We start from the raw sequence: 18,041 nt of genomic DNA on the forward strand, positions 1-18,041 counted from the left end.
CCCAGGTCTTCAGAGGCTTCATTAGCTCGTCATTTGAACTGGCAGAGTTCAAACTCAATAAAGCACTTGATGATGGAAATTGATTAATGTTGCACTACAGTGGAAAATGTCATTTTAATTAAATTCTGTATAAAATATGAGGCGAATCAACTTTCTACAACAACTTTACCTGGTGAACAGTCTTGTAGTTCATAAATCTAGACAGCAAATCTAGTCAGTTAAGAATATCTGTTTCCGCTTTCTTTCTGTGCCGATATCGCACCTGCCAACATGGTGAACGTTCCTAAGACCCGCCGTACATTCTGCAAGAAATGTGGCAAACACCAACCCCACAAAGTGATCCAGTACAAGAAGGGCAAAGATTCTTTGTATGCCCAGGGAAAGCAGTGTTACGACAGGAAACAGAGTGGCTATGGTGGGCAGACTAAGCCTATTTTCCTCAAAAAGGCAAAAACTACAAAGAAGATTGTGCTGAGACTGGAATGTGTGGAGCCCAACTGCAGATCTAAGAGGATGCTGGCTATTAAGAGATGCAAGCATTTTGAACTGGGTGGTGATAAGAAGAGAAAGGGCCAAGTGATCCAGTTCTAAGCTGACCTTGTTGTGAAGACAATAAAATCATGAGCTTTCACTCAAAAAAAAAAAAAAAAAAGGAATATCTGTTTCCTCTATACTAAGGAATACTTTCTAGGGTTTGAGAAAATACTTTAAATCCGATATTTAGAAATCAAATGTTTGAATTGAATTGCCATTGACTGTTCATTTATTTACTTATTGACTTTTTTAAGAGACAGGATCTCTTTATGTAGCTTGCCTGTCCAAGAACTTACTATGTAGACCAGGCTGACCTACAACTCACAGAAATCCACCTGCCTCTGTCTTTCAAGTGTTGGCATCAGAGATGTGCGGGACCACGTCAAGCAACATTTTTAAGTATTAATTTGTTTTAAAGTGATGCATTATAATAAGTGATGAAAAGTTTCTGAATTTCTATGTATTTAATTGGATGAAACAGAACCCAAGACAAACGTTAGGTAAAATTGTATGAAATGACATTAAAATGTATGGAAGAGTTTATAAGAGTAGCATTGGAGGAGTTATAGGCCATCATGTCCAGAATTGACTGTGTACTTAACTTGATTTCGTTTATCTCAGAAACATTTGAAGTCATAAATGGTTTATAAAGTCCAACTAAAAGAAGTAAGACCCAGGAGGAAGGATATTTCTTAAGCGTTTATTTTTGGGAGGAAGTTTCTAAAAAGGGAATGAAATACAGTATTCTGTGTAAATGATGTGCGTTTATTAAGGCTACTAAAGAAAGTTGTAGAATCTTCTCTCACATTTTAGGGCAAAAAAAATAGCAAATATACATTTTCCTATCACACCGTGTATCACAATTTTGCTTCTGATTATATGATTATCTATGCAAAGATTTATTTATATGCTGCTTTTAGTAAAGGAATTCCTAGATGTTTCCAAGCAAATAAAAAATTTAAGATCCCCTAAAACCAGACAGCAACTACACATTTTCTTTCAATCTAGTATATCAAGTGGCTGCTGAATCAGAGGAAAATTAATAAACTCCAGGTTGCCCAAGCTTTCAGGAACGTTTCTCTGGCACCGCTGAAGGGATCAAAGGGAGAGCGAAGCAAGGGACATGTCAGGGATTACACTTTGAGAGTTGATTGAGTCTATAATGACGGGTCTCACATGGCTGTAGGCGACCTGAACATCGCGGAGAGTGGAAGATGTAACAGCCCCCTTCCCATACGTGAAGGATTATCCTAGGAAGATTCTTACAGAGCTCAATGACCATGACAAATTGACATGGACTCCAATTAATTATTCATCTAGAAAAAGTCCTGGGAGACATCAACAAAAATGAAACCGCAAACACACAGAAGAAATGGTCTAAGGCCAAGAGTGGTCGATGCCTCTCCTGTCAGAATTGTCCACCTTCCTCCCAGGACATGGTATCATAGCTGGTAGAGAGAGCATGGCCTCCTTCAACTGCAGTCATTCCCTCCCCCTCCTTCTCTCTTTTCTCAGATATAAATGCACTCCAAAATGCTTATCCTGGCTTTAATTCAAATGGACATAATCACATCTACAATACTTTTTGTAGGGTATATACGTGCTCAGGGTTTAGTGGCTGAACCTGAATGCTCCCGGCAGCCTGGCCCCTCTGCCCTTACTTCTGGGTCTTAAGCCTCAAAAGGATCTGGCTGGGTCAGCAAGAGAAGAGAAGCTGAAGAAATTGTAGAAGGAGAGTCTCCTAAGGATGCCCAGATACACTGAAAGCTTTGTGAAGTGGGATCCAGCAGGGCAACAAAAACCAAGCTTTTCTTACACTCAGTTGACAGAGAAAAGATGGTCTCACCATGAGCCATCCCATCTCTGGTCCTGTTGCTGGAGGCAGAGTTTTCCTCTCGCTCTGTTTGGAGCACTGTTATTTCAGGCGGTCGATATCTGCCCTATAGTTATTTCCCAAAGGGAAAAGCATGCTGCCACAGTGTAAAATATGGGTTCTCTGTACTAGCCATGTAAGAGCCCTACAGAGGTAAGCAAGTTTCCATTAGCTCTCTTCACACAGCTCAGTAATGACGGCTCTTCACGTGATCAGAACCCTCGGGCTTAACATAAAATACAGCTGTGCTGCCATCCAGCTCAACACTGGAGACTCCATTCCGTCAGTTTCTTTCTTTCTTTATCAAAAACTTCCTTGAAGTAACAATAGAGAAAATATATATGCCAGCCTGGAGGAAGGCTTTTGTTTGTTTGTTTGCTTGCTTGTTTGTTTTTCCAAATGGCTTCTGCATAGCTTTAGAGCCTGTCCTGGATGTAGACCAGGATGGCCTCGAACTCACAGAGATCCGGGAACGCAGATTCTTAAGAGCTTCTGTGCACACAAACGCAGGCAGGTACACATAAGCTTGAATGTATCAAGCATGGGCAGCATTTTTGGAAAAAGCGTATATTTTACTCAAATGCATTTGAGGTCTGATTTGCCAAGGATTAAATTTTCTAGTCTTTACTAATACAAGGCTGCATGATACTGATTAAGTTTCCTTCCCAAATTTAGCCATTGCTCTGCAGTAAGAGGGGTTCAGTCTGGTCTGCAGACCGCCGTTAGCCACTCCCGCACCTGATGTTCCTTTTGCTCCTGACAGCCCCGGAGATACATGTGCTCTTTATTTAAGATTCATCATTAAGCCCATGAATCATCACGATACATAATTCAAAGGTTGGCATTTGCCGTTGTGCCGTCACATTTTATTCCCTTATTCAATCAAAGCTTCTATCTCATTTTTAGAACCTAGGGTTAATTTGCCTTAATAAAATTAATAATGAGGTATGCTTATGAGTCTCATATTTATATGTGACTTGGAGATGGAATGCGTTAGTTAGAGGAGAAGTGCTTACACAGAAAAGAAGATGTTTTTGTATTACGTGGGCTTCGGCATTTTGAGAAAAGATTCGTTTTCTCGGGGCGAGGCGTTATGAATGTAGAAGTCAAATTGGAGAAAGGCGTTCATTGCGTTGAATGACCGCATGGTTTGTAGGTCAGTAAAACTTTATTCCAGAAGCTCTGTCTACCCTAAAAGAAAAGTCAAATGTAGGTACCCAATTGTTGGTATCCGAACTGAAAAATAGAAGCAAGTTAGTGTTTACCCAAACACAGTGGGTGGCTAGTTCTGAAGTGACCAGATTGCAGGGAGATGAATTTTTCCCTGGTCAGCAGATACCACGGAGCTAAGATTTCCCAGCAGAGTCTCTTCACAGAGTACACACAGCTCTCCCCTATGGCTCTCTCATTCTTAGAGAATGAAGCATCTGTTGTATTCTGTTAGAAAACATATTTCCGAATCCATCTTGACCTTCCCTAGACCCTCCATGTCCCATCTCGTACATCAGCACTCCTCATTGCCCCCTAGGAAGCAGATATGACTTGATTAAATGAGCTTTTCCAAGAATTCTACTCTCATTTCTCCTTTAAAATTAAACCACCGTGAATAGCACATTCTCAGAGATCTTTAGAGGGAAGATAAGATATATCTCTCTTTCTAATGTTTTATGTATTTTTCCAGGCAGACTTAGTGATTTTCTCCACTGCTACCCTTGTGCATTCTCTGCCGGTGTCTACTTGAGTTCATATCACATCATATGCAAAACATGCTTATGATATGTATTACTGATTAATTTTTAAAAATATAATAGCTAATACTACTAGTATATTTATTTTTAGATTAATATTTTATGGATTCAGTCTGTTTGGCCACATGATATTGGAGTTAATTGAAGTTATATCTTGGGGCTTTTCATTGTCTCTTCCTGCCTCTAGCTCATCTCATTCTCAAAAATGTATATTTCTAGTTCAAGATGCCAACAAGCTTCAGTTGTCTACTTGGTGTCTTTGGATGATTAAAATTTTCCACATCCACCTCTTCACACCAAGCTATGTCGACATTCATTTCCCTTTCCAGTGTCAAATGTTTTAGCATTGCGTTATCTATATACTTGAAGACGAGAAGCTATGCTTGACAGTTTCTTTTCTCTCTCAGCATCCTGTTCACCTCGCCAAGATATCAATGTCTTACTGCTTCAGTACTCTTCCCCCTATCTATGCCCCTGTTTCTGCCCCGTTATAACCCTTTTCCAAAACTCCACCAGACTGTTCACAACCTATGCAGCAGGTTTCTGATTTCTCCCCCAAACCATTTGGTTTTATTCTTTCTTACTTTATTTACTTACTTACTTATCTGGTTTTTCATAACAGAAATTTATTTGTTTGTTTATTTATTTGGTTTTTCAGAACAGGGTTTCTCTATGTAACTATCCTGGCTGTCCTCAAACTCACTCTGTAAGTCAGGTTGGCCTTAAACTCAGAGATCCTCCTGCCTCTTCCTCCCAAGTGCTGGGATTAAAGGTGTGCACCACCACCACCAGGCTCATTCTATGTCTTTTAAAATTCTCAAAAATACAACTAAGTAATGTCCTCACAATACAGCTCAGGAGAGTGGAGAAGGGGTGTCTCTGTGTGTAAAGTGCTTTCTGTGCGACCATGAGGACCTGAGTTTGGTTACCCAGCATCCACACAGAGGCTGGGCCAGGAGCTGCACATCTGTAATCCCAGCCGTGGGAAGAACAGATGGGTGGATCCCAGAGGTTTTCAGGCCAGCTCACCTAGCTGAACTCCTGGTTCTGTGAGACACCCTGTCTCAAACAATAAGGAGCAGAGCTGGAATGATGGTTCAGTAATCAAAAGGGTGCTTTCTCATCTTTCAGAGGGCCTGGGTTCAGTCCCCAGCACTTACAGGGTAGCTCACAGCCACCTTTAATTTCAGTCCAGAGGATCTGAATCTCTCTCCTCTTTTCTATGGGCTTCTGTATTCATGTGTGGTGCATAAACACATCTAGGCACACATATATACGCATAGGAAAATCAACCTTCAAAAAATAAGATTGAGAGACAGCTCAGAGGTTAAGAGCACTGGCTGCTCTTCCAGAGATCTGAGTTCAATCCCCAACAACCACATGGTGGCTCACAACCATCTGTAATGAGATCTGATGCTGTCTTCTGGCCTGTAGACAGACATGTGGACAGAACACTGTATACATAATAAATAAATATTTAATAAAAAATAACGTTGAGACAGAGTGGTTGAGCTGGTACTCACCTAGAGCCTGCCTAACATTTGTGGTACTGAAGGGTCCTCTGAATGTTACCAGAGGAGAATGGCAACAAGCCAGCTCTGAGCCCTGTGGTCTACAATGGTGACCTGTCTGCAGGATACGTTTGTGCTATAGTGCCACAAATGTTGTGGGAGTAACCAAACACTCTTGTTGGATTTAAGCCAATCTATGAGATAGAAGCACTGCCTGACACTAATATGCTGGCTAAGAACCTGAAAAATGGTAGGCACTGGGCCTAGGAGAAAACTAAACACCATTGCTCTACTGTGAACACAGTGATAAAATGACATTCTGCGATACTCACAGATCAGTGCCTTGCTCAGGCATCTTCGAACAAATGTCCCCATAGAGTAGATGAGGGGTAACACAGAGACCCACCACTGGCCAATGTACAGAGAATGTGAGATTTGGAAACACTCAGTCCTAAGAGGGATGTGCTTATCAAGCCGCTCCCCTGCACAGAGAGGAAGAGTAAATGCTGTAAGATCCAGGAGGGATGAATAGGAACCCGAGTTCCAGGAATAACAGGACTGATGCTCACGTGAACTCTGAGACTGAGGTGGTGCACGCAGGGCCTCCACAGGCTCAAGCCAAAAGGGATGCTAGCGGGGAGGGGAACAAGGGCTCCCACCTCTAACCAGGAATCTCTCTTCAGTTGATACCTGCTTACCAAGGAGGAACTAGTTATGCCCAGTGAAGTTTCACTGGGATATTAACCGCACTGCAGGCTAAGTTCCCTGCAATGGTATTTTTGTAGACTTAGTCTCACGTTGTTTTGTTTGGGCATATGTTGCTCTACTGATCTTCTACAAATAAAGTATTTTCTGGTTTTTATTTGAATGGATTTTGTTGTGCGTGTGTATGTGTGCTTCTTATTGTTTTTATTATTATTAGGGCTTCCTTGGCATTTTTTTGTTCCCCTGTTTATTCTCTAAAGAGAAAGAGAGAGAAAAGGGGTGGAGTTGGGTGAGTGGGAATGTGGGGGGGATCTGGGAGGTGCCGGGGAAAGAAAACCATCTTCAAAATATATTGTGTAAAAGAATTCAATAAAAAATAAGATGGGGAGAGATAGAGGAAGACTCCTCAGTATTGACCTCTATTTCTACATGAGCAGGCATATATGAACCCAACCCCAACACACACAAGCATTCACGCATGCAAATTAAAACAATAATTTCTTTGTAATATTTGATACACTTTAATGGAGGAATCAAAACAAAAAAAAAATCTCCCTTGGGAAACTATGCAGCAGATGAGCTCTGTCTGGCGTGGAGTTTCCCCATCCTTGTGTTCTTGTCCATACCACAGTCTTGCTAGCCTCCTGGTTTTGGTCCTACTGCATAGCCTTTGAGTAAGACTGTTGTCTTTCCTTTACTAACCACCATTGAACTTGGTTTCTTAACTGAGCCAGCACTTATTTCTATTTTTACCATTAATCGCAGTATATCACTGGTTACAGTTTTTAAATGATAATTACATAATCTATCCCTTTGTGTAGAATCTATCTTCCATGAATACAAAGATTCTCTATTCTTACTGTGTCAGAAATAATTATCATGACAGGCAAGAGGGAAGTAATATTTTTAAAGAAATGAACAGAGGAACACATGGGTAATATTACTAATATAGTATGTATATATCATTCGTTTATTGGATAAATGAAAGAGGATAAACCATCAGCTCCGCGTGTTTCTAATTTTATAATAATACAGAACTGATTCAATTCTCACTGTTCACCAGAGCTTCACCATCAACTCAATATTCCAATAGCAAAGAATTACTACTAAATAGAATCCTTATATTAAATATGACTATGTAGTATATGTGAAAAATTTGAGATCAGAAACTACTTTAGAAACAGGAGTTTTTCTTTCTGGTTTTACCAGTGTTGGAGAATAGACAGCTGGGTGAGAAAAATAGCCTTCAGCTTTGTGGCGGGAGCCCGAGCCTCGCTGTGTGTGACTCTGCAGAGATGTCACTGCCTTGCTCTCGGAGACATTCATTGGTCATTCTTCTTTTGCAGATGACTCTAAAGTGATGTTTCACTGAGCCAGATTTTTGAGCTTGAAAACACAGAAGTACACACATAAGAATATAAATTTCTTGATGTAAGGCAGACAATAAAATAAAAACAGGTCCTGATCAAGAAAAACAATTTCAACTACTGAAAGTTAAGGGAAGAATAAAAATAGTTTAAAGTCTGAAAGTAAATTATGTAATAAAGAGTCTCAGTTAAATTTGAGGCTTTTATTGTCAGTAAAATGTTACTGTTTTTATTGACAGGAATAAATTTCACTATTCAACTTAATGTATTCCAAGTATGTGTATATTACTTATGTTATTCAAGATGTATAATATTTTAAAATATTTCACCTATAGAAGTTTATACATATGCAGGAATAAAGTTTATGTCACATACATACATGTTTACAGATATTTAGAAATTTAAAGATAGCTTTTCTTAACAATTTTCACCATTGTGACATTTTACTAAAAGGTCTCATTTTCCATATGCATACGCGGCAGCCTTTCTCTCCCTTTTCCTGGTAAAGGATTTAGTGGGGAATTAATTAGGCATAATATTTGTGATAACCCCTCAAATTTATAAGTTATTTTTGTGGTCTCCCCTATTTTATCTTGCATTTTGTAGACTAATATGCCTCAGTTTTGTTGTCTCTTTTTCATTTACAGTAATTGGTTTACTATTTACAGAGATATTTTGCTATTAAGGTATCGCACACTCTTACTTCTGAATCAATGAAATCTTAGTTTAACCTTTATAAAAGTTTTTCTTGCAGTTTTTACTGGTAAATGTTGTTTCTTGTTTTGCTGTTTTGACAAGGATTGTCCAGAAAGTCCAGGTTGACTTGACTTGGCAAATAGACGGATATGTCCTCTAATATGTGACTATCCTGCCTCGACCTCCCTCTCAAGGACTAGACTGCAGTACTGTGCGGCCATGCCCAGATAATGGTCGAATTCTGATGAGAGAAGGTATAAATAGTGTACCTCCACCCCCAGATCCCAGCCAAACAGACAACAAAACCCAAAAGACCCAGTGCTGCATTTTCTAAGAGACCACACATCCACTTTTCTCTACTCTCGATGTTTCTACAGCCTGACCTCCCTGCCATGCTGTACCCTGGAAGTGTGAGCTAAAATAGACCCTTTCTCCCATAAATTGCTTCTTACTAGGGTGTAGTGATGCGTCATTGGTATTTTAATAAATAAAGCTTGCCTGAAGATCAAGGAGTCAAACGGCCTCCCTGGTCATCCTTGCAGACCGGGCAGTGGAACACACACCTTTAATCCCTGTAGCTGCACTAGTTTGCCATAGAAATCAGGTGGTAGTGGTGCACGCCTTCAATCCCAGCCCTACAGAGTAACGTAAGATGGGAGGAGACAGCTCTCAGACTTAGTCTCATGCTGAGGTTTCCTGGAGTCAGGATCACCATTGCGAACTGAGCTAGAGGTAAGAGCCAGTGGCTGGCTGTTTTACTTTTCTGACCTTCAGGTTAAACCCCAATAGCTGTCTCTGGGTTTTTATTAATCACGCCGCACTAGGGCACTTTTATCACAACAAGAGTAATGTCACTAGACCAGAGCAGTAATGTAACTTCCCTGCAGCATTGAGGTCCTCTTCATGGCCAAATCTGAGTGAAACCTGGAGAAAAATATGAAGCATAAAAACTTAGACCTAACATAGAGTAGTTATCGTCTGCTTCCAAAGTCTTCATTGTGGGGCGACATCAACAGAAAGTCTTTGTTTCTGGTCTCTGAAGAAAGAAAGAGCAGCCGCTGAAGACAAAAGGAAAATGGCCCGTATGCTCTAACACAAAGGCCATGTCATGATGGAGGAAGGTCATTGGTTAAATAAAAAGAAACTGCTTGGCCCTCATTGGTTAGAAGATAGGTGGGAGGAGTAAACAGAACAGAATGCTGGGAAGAAGAGAAAGTGAGCTCAGACTCCATGGCTCGCCTCTCGGGAGCAGACGCCTCAGAGAGACGCCATGCTCCGCTCTCCCGGGTAGACGCACGCGATGAAGCAAGCCGCCAGGTTAGACATGCTGAACCTTTCCCGGTAAGACCGGTGCTCACAGATTATTAGAGATGGGTTGATCGGGATGTGAGAACTAGCCTGTAAGGGCTAGAGCTAAAGGGCCAAGCAGTGTTTAAATGAATACAGTTTGTGTGTTGTTATTTCAGGTAAAGCTAGCCATGCAGGCGGCCGGGGTGTTGGGGACGCAGCCCCGCCGCTCATATTACTACAATGTCATTTCTTCACAACATCTTTCTTTTGCTGTGGTGTTTTAAAATACCAATTTCCTGTAGATAGTGTTTTCATATTGCCCTTCAATGTGTTAGAAAATCGTCTAGAATTTGCAATTCCCCGGCAATTTTCACTTCAAGGTGCAGAAATGATACCATGACATCTGAGCATCATGTTGCACCAAGCAATGCTCCGAGTGCTTAGAAATAGCAATGATACATCTATTATCTCTAATCTGGCAGATTTTTTTCCTCCAGCTTTGTTAAGTAAATAGTTGTTGCTTTACATTTGACAACAAGTTTGTAATATTGATTAAAACACTTAAATCTATTCCTAAATTTATACATATAATATACATTTTTGGTTTAGATTCCAAGTCAGAATATTTATTTTCTGAATATCCATACAAATTAGTAAGTGATCACATATCACAAAACAATGATAAGATTATCAGCCAAGTTTCTGGCATTGTCCAAGAAAGAAATCTGTGGTATAAAAACTATCAGCAGACTACATCTAGTTATGATCAATAAGAACTAAGTAACTGTATCTTCTGAAAATTAGATTGTTTTTGTAGGAGGTAGGAGTTATTATTAGCTTTCCATTGCTAGAACACAATCCCTGAGAAATCTGGTTTAAGAACGAAGTTGCTTATTTACACCAAAGTTCTGACGGTTCATGGGTCTATGGTACCTGCATTGGCCTAGTTTGGGGACGAACTCCAGGCAAATGGCAGGTGACAGTGGGGAGCACATGTTGCAGGGTTTGAGCTAGGCATGGTTATGTCAAGGCATGCCAAACCATGTCTTTTCTAACAACCCTTGCCTGAAAATTGCCAAGGAGAACTGCCTTCTGAGGTTGTAGCCTTATAGATGTAGTTGCATCCACTAATCCTGCTCAACTTCAGCAACCTCATTTGCAAGCCTCTGTGGACCTCGGCTGCACCCACAATGGACCCTGAGGAGATACTCATACTACACCAAACTACAACAGGATAAGAAAGAGATTTTTGTGGATTTTTACGTATTGGAACATTTAAACAACAAAGCAGATCTCAGAATTTTGTCTCACTTGGAATCAACTCAGACACAGTGAGAGACAGACCCACAGACAGAAAGAGACAACGAAGGAAAAATAAGCTGTGATCAGTGAGGAAATTTTCTTGCTAGACTAGTTCCATAGGCTCAACTAGTCACTAGCCCACCCTGGCTTCATCCAGAGCAGAGGTCTGAAACCAAGTTTGCGGCAGTGCCTTCTAGACTCTTCTAAGCCTGTGTGTCCTATATATTCACTCCCTGATGCTATGATAAAAACACCTTGACAAGAGCAGCTCAGAAGGAAAGTGTCTCAGTTAGCTGACAGTTCCCGGTCACACTCTGTTGAAATACGGAGCGGCGGGCTGTGTCCCGCCACCTGGCTAGCTTTACCCGAAATAATTACACGGAAACTGTATTCTTTTAAACACTGCCTGGCCTCTTATTGGCTAGCTCTTACATGTCAATCTAACCCATTTCTATTAATCTGTGTAGCTCACGAGCTGGCTTACCAGGAATGATCTTAACCTGCGTCTGCCTGGAGTGGGAGAATCATGGCGACTCCCTGACTCAGCTTCTTTCTCCCAGCATTCTGTTCTGTTTTCTCTGCCTACCTAAGGGTTGGCCTATCAAATGGGTCTAGGCAGTTTATTTATTAATAAGAAATCACTCCCACATCAATTGTGAAAATGAAACGCTAACCTGTATGTGAACAGGGAGGGAATGTGTCTGCATTTTGGTAAGTACACAATAGATGTTTTGTTTTGTTTAGAGTTAATTAGTGTCTTTTCTGTATATGTGTGTAGTGTGCAACTAATTGGGACTAGAAGGGACCCTGTCAAAGGCATGGGCATGGCAACTGTCAAGGGAAAAGCAAGTGTGTTCTGCGATGAGTCTCTATAGAAAATAATACCTCCCCTAGCTGCAAACAAAACGAGCTCCTACAGAGTCTCTCAGGTCTCTGAAGGGTGAGGCAGGGCCTCTATGCCCTCAGTGAATGCCAATTTAGCAAAAAAGTCCTCTAGTGTATGTCCTGTCCATAGTTTGTGTCCTGTATACAACTTAAGGTCTCATCATTTTTCAGATATCACACCCCATCTCCTCCATCGGGAGCATTAGATGGGAAGGTCACAGAGGTCACACAGCACTCCTCTTTACAAAACTTGTTAGAAGAGATTCTTCTGTGCTGATTTTGGACCTATTTGTTTATTGATTATTGACCTTCCTAGGATTAAGGTTCATTAAGAAAGGGATCATGGTTTTCTGTCTCATCCCAGACCATAGCACGCTGATCAGCTCAGGGATAAATATACTGTAAATATTGGTTACGTAACACTATAGTGCCAACTAGGAGAATCATCACTGCGTAGTTGAAATCAAATGGCGTTACAGAGGTTTACAGGACCCAAAAGGAACATCAATGCTGGGTTAATTTAACTGAGGATGCGGCCAGTTATGGTTAGAGGACCTTAGGAGATTTGTGTTTATTAAGGGAAAATGTAAACAAGAAGGAAGACAGAAAAGGAAGACAGTATTTATGCCCTGGTAGTGTGCTAGATTATAAGACATGAATTTTAAGAAGAGCTGAGCAGACTATAGGGAAGGTAAGGGCAGATTTAGAATTGTAAGGTTATGTGCCACTAAACAGACCCATTGATAAGATGATAACGCTATAAATACTTTCTTTAAGAGCAGGTCAGAACTATATACTTTAAGCAAAGGAAGACATAAGATATATATGAGGCAACGTTTGACATAGGAAGCTAAAATTACTTGAGATATTTTGAGCATACCACAATTTAAATGGGGACTAACTAATTAAAAAATGGTGGCAACAGTCAGAGAGATGAACTCCAAGAGCAGTGTCTGGGGATGCCTATGAATGTGTCTCAATATCTAGTTCCTCTCTCTCTCTCTCTCTCTCTCTCTCTCTCTCTCTCTCTCACACACACACACACACACACTCACACACACACACACAGAAAGAGAGAGAGACGGAGACAGAGAAAGAAAGAGAGAGACCCAAACACTATATTATATGCCTAAGGGCAAGGGGTTATAGACATCAACCCACCCACGGCATTGACCACTCTTAAGTCCATGATGATTTGCTAGTTGATGCGGAGTTAAGAGTCATTGAACAAAGTTGGTAAGAAAGAAAATGTCACTGATCACTAAGCCCCAGTCTACGGCATCTGAACTAACACGGTCTTGTCTCAGAGACAGGAAATTCAGCAGACCTCACAGAGAACTGTCTCCTTCCAGGTCAGCGTATAATCATATATTCCCTTTGAAGTAGATGATCGATGTGTTTTTAAAAATTCTCCAGAAGTTGCACTTATACTGTGTCGTATTTAACTCCTTATTTGGCTCTGCAGACTCACTGTACCTTCTGAATTATTTCCCTCCTAAGGAAATGAGAAAGAATTGTGGGGAGAACAAGTCCTAACTTCTGAAACCGTATGGTCTTCATGTTTGAGTTAATCAAAATCACCCCTAAATATTGGATGTGATCACCACAGTTTCATAATTTTAAAATATTGGAAGGGAATATCGCCTATGGGCATTACCTTTCCAAGGTAATAGCGTGCACAGCCGCTAATCGCCAAACCCATTCATCCAGTTTACGTAAAGCCATAGCCAGCCTACTGCCTACATCCCAGCCTACCTTCTGCTTTTCACAGTCCTTCCATTTGGACTAAAATTCAGGATCCTTGCCAGTGACATCCACCTCCAATGTTTTCAGCGTTGCTACCATCACCCTGGCAACACAGGAGACAGGACATAAATAGTTGTTCTGCCAAATGTGTCTATTGCCTTGTTATGCTTGTGGGAGTAAGCGTTGCCAAGGGGAGTTTAGACAAAAGTTAAAAGTAAATTTAAACGTATAAATGGCAAGATATTGTAAAAAATGCACTGATGTTCTATTTATTTAAATAAGAATATGAAAATGAGAATGAAGTATAAACTCCATTACGATTGAGAAAAATTCATGTCTTTTTTCTTAGCACCAATACCAGCAAATCACCAATAAATACCTATAAAATTGATGAATTTTTCTAATCAAGTATGCATTTTAAAAATCAAAGCTGAAAGTTTAACAAAATTTGTCATTACTTTAGTAACTTTAAAACCAAGGTTGGCTTGTAGTTTAACTGGAAGACAGTTTCCCTAACAGGTATGAAGTCCCGGATGTCACTCACCACACTGCCTAGACCATGGAGGGTGGAACACACACCTCAAGCCCAGCACTGGGGGAAGAGGGAGGAGAACCAAAGGTTAGGCTACACAATGAGTTTGAAATCACCAGCTATATGAGACCCTGCAGAAAAAAGAAAAATACCAAAACCATAGTCTAGAATATTTTTGAAATCACAGAATTCTTCTTTTTATTGATTTTTATTGTGCCCTACTTTTTTCTCTGCTCCTCTCCCTTCCTCTCTCCTGACTCCTTCAACTCTCCCCCAAGGACCCCATGCTCCCAATTTACTCAGGAGATCTTGTCTTTTTCTACTTCCCATGTAGATTAGATCTATGTAAGTCTCTCTTAGTGTCCTCATTGTTGTCTAAGTTCTCTGAGATTGTGGTTTGTAGGCTGGTTTTCTTTGCTTTGTGTTTAAAAACCACTTATGAGTGTGAGTACATGTGATAACAGTCTTTCTGTATCTGGGTTACCTCACTCAAATCACAGAATTCTTAATAGACGCAAAGTGGATTCATAATGTAGTTAGTGCTGGGGATACGAGATGATGCGACTATTCTGGCACAATGTCATTGGCCACCTTGACCACTAGATTGCTAAAAGCAGAATAGATTCTTTTTCTCATGACACTTAGTCTCCCATTCCTTATTCCACAGCACGTGTGGTAGGTATTTTGATATAAAAATCCTCCGCAGAAGGAGCTGCAGGCTGTGTTCTGCCACCTGGCTCCCAGCTACCTGGCTAGCTTATGCCCCAAAATAACAACACACAAACTGTATTCATATAAACACTGCTTGGCCCATTATATCTAGCCTCTCCTTGGCTAACTCTCACACCTCGACTAACCCATTTCTAATAATCTGTGTAGCACCAAGAGGCAGTAGCTTACCAGGAAGATTCTAGCCTACATCCATCTTGGGTCAGAGCTTCATCGTGTCTGGCTCAGAGAGGAGAGGCATGGCGATTGCCTCACTTCCTCCCAGCATTCTGTTCTGTTTACTCCGCCTACCTAATTTTCTGTCCTATCAAGGGCCAAGGCAGTTTCTTTATTAACCAATGACATCAACTCAAAACAGAAGACTCCCACATCAAACCTCAACCCTAAGGGGTCAACAGAATGTAGCATGATCCTTCAATTAGTTAGGGTAAAATCAGGCCCATCCTAACATGTTGATTACCGGATCACCTGATAACTCTTTAGGTCACATAATAATCATTACAATCCTCAGTGCTCCCTGAGCCTTTCTGGAGTGAGGTCACACTGTAGTGCCAACCCAACTCTACTCTCTTTAAATCTCTGCCATCAGTGTTCCTTACCAGTGTCTTGATAACCTCCCCCACAGTTTCGAGAGTTTCTATTTTCAGAGGGGAGTGACTGTGGGAAGAAAAGCAGCAGGCGGTTCCCATTCTGGTCCCCAGGACTGCTTTTTTGGAAGCAGAACTGATTTTAGGAAAGAGCCACAAGTGTAGTGTATTTGCATCCCTTCAGGAAGGACAGCATAGAAGAAAGAGGCTCCTGTGGAAACACAGGCACACTGCTGACCTTCCGCCTGAGGAATCGCCTGGCAGGGTAGAAATCGCAAGGGATCTGGGAGTAGGGAGACCATGTCTCCATCCCCACTCCCACATTTACCTTTCTCTCACTTGGGCACATGACTTTGAGTCTGACTTTTCTAGTAAAATAAAATGCAAAATCAGAATAATTAATAATAATAATCTATGGCTTTCAGAGATACTAAGACTCGAGCTGGTGAAGAGTGAAGCCATTTGTAAACAGAGGGCTGTACAAGAACAGTCTTGGCTTGCACAAGGACACTGCAGTCAATGATGGAATCTACAACACAAATGTTGGTCCTGTAAGACGACATCAGTAGTGGAATGGTGGCGGTCTTATCATGCGTAGATACGTTCTATGATGTTTTTACATATCACCACAAAATCCATGTTTCCTTGGAAGGATTATGGGAGTTTCACAAATATTGGGGAAGATAGTTATTTTTTAGAAGAAATACAAATGTTGGTATTATAACAACATAACACAAAGCACAGCTATAGATGTCTGAACGAACAAACGGTGTGAAACAACAAAAATACATGAAAACACATTTAACACGACACATTTCCACTCCAAGGCATAGCATAGCAATGTAAGTTATTTATGATCATAATGATATCATGGTTATTATTGTTATGTCATGACAGAATACAGAGCATACAAGCCCAATATTTTAATTTTACAGGAGGAAACTTAGGCATAGAAAAGACAAAGAATCATAGCGAAGGTAAAATAGAAGATTCTTGAAATTAGACTTAAGCACCTATAATACAAGGGATGTATTTTCCAGCAAACGAAGATATTGCTTGCTTCTGGAAGGCGGATAGTTGAGATAAATGTGTAGCATTCATCTCTCTTGGTAGGGTTCAGGTGAGTAATCTCTAGACTTGTAGATGGCTGCCTTCTTCCGGTGATAAGAGAGAGAGAGAGAAGCATGTCTTAGATGCTCTTAAGATCTGGCTAACCTGTATTCTTACTGGAATAGAATAAAGAGGAGCACAGGTGTTTTGTTTTGTACAGACAATGTAGGTCCACCGTGTAGGTAATAGGCATCTGCAGAGATGTGGTGCTTAACAGAATTGAGGTCAAGAGAATATCAATGCAAAATCCGTGTTTCCTTAGAAAAATTATGGGAATTTCACAAATACTGGGGAAAATGGTTATTTTTAGAAGATTTAAAATGTTGGTATCACAAGAAAAAAACACAAAACACAACTTCAGAGGTCTGTGAAAGAACAAACGGTATCATCTTGAGCTACTAAAATAAAATACCCTAGTCAAGACAAGTTAAGTAGCAGCCTTTCCCCTTTAGACTTCTAGGAGGTGGGAATTCGAGATGAAGTTTCATCTAGCATTCATTTGTCTTAATAGGGGTCTAGTGAGCACTGTCCTCTGGACTTGTAGATGGCTGCCATCTTCCTGTGATATGAGATGGATGGATAGATAGATAGATAGATAGATAGATAGATAGATAGGTAAATAGATAGATGATAGACATATAGATTATATATATGTAGATAGATTTGTTATTTATGAACATAATGATCATTATGGTCATCTTAGGATAGAAAACAGTCATAGGATAGTGTACTTTCTTTTCTTATAAAGCCCTAATTAGAATAACATCATGCAGACCCCACCCTCAAAACCTCATCTGAACTGAAGTTCCTTTCAAAGGTCTTACCTACATCATCATCACCTTAGGAGCTAGGGCCACTGGGTCTGGGCTTTGGAGAAGCCATCCACGAACTCCAACCACAGAAGAGAGAGAACACCAAGACCAGCTCTTAAAAAGAATGGAGTTGATGATATTTATCCCATTAAAACTAAACTACTGGGGCTGGAGAGATGGCTTAGAGGTTAAGAGCATGGGCTGCTCTTCCAGAGGTCCTGAGTTCAATTCCCAGCAACCACAAGGTGGCTCACAACCATCTGTAATGAGATCTGGTGCCCTCCTCTGGTATTCAGACACAACACTGTACACATAATAAATAAACAAGTAAACCTTTAAAAAAAAAAACCTAAGCTACCTAAACTATTGTGTTTGCTTCTCTAAATGCCCTTGAAAACATCTCACAACACAGAAATGAATTCGACCTTCTGGTGGAGAACTATAAAATGTAAAGACTGCATGAAAACACATAACTGAATCTACGCTACCATTCTCCACAACAGTCACCGTGGTGAAAAGATGCCAGAAGTTATGAAACCGAGAGAGCGGTATAAGGAATAAACTGAAGACCAGCATACAGCAAGGGAAACATGTCCAAAGCAAGAACACAAAGG

General features: G+C 40.6%; 1 protein-coding gene across 1 annotated transcript; it reads left to right on the forward strand.

The window, feature by feature from the left end:
- Window positions 1-270: 270 nt before the first annotated feature.
- LOC121434800 (60S ribosomal protein L36a-like) lies at window positions 271-597 on the forward strand. Its single transcript, XM_041633772.1, has one exon. It carries the CDS (start codon window positions 271-273, stop codon window positions 589-591), a length of 321 nt encoding a protein of 106 aa, XP_041489706.1. The 3' UTR covers window positions 592-597.
- The last annotated feature ends 17,444 nt before the right edge of the window (window positions 598-18,041 follow it).

Source organism: Microtus oregoni, unplaced genomic scaffold, assembly GCF_018167655.1.
Source record: "Microtus oregoni isolate MIOR12 unplaced genomic scaffold, Mior012 000044F_ref0000062, whole genome shotgun sequence".
Lineage (NCBI taxonomy): Eukaryota > Metazoa > Chordata > Mammalia > Rodentia > Cricetidae > Microtus > Microtus oregoni.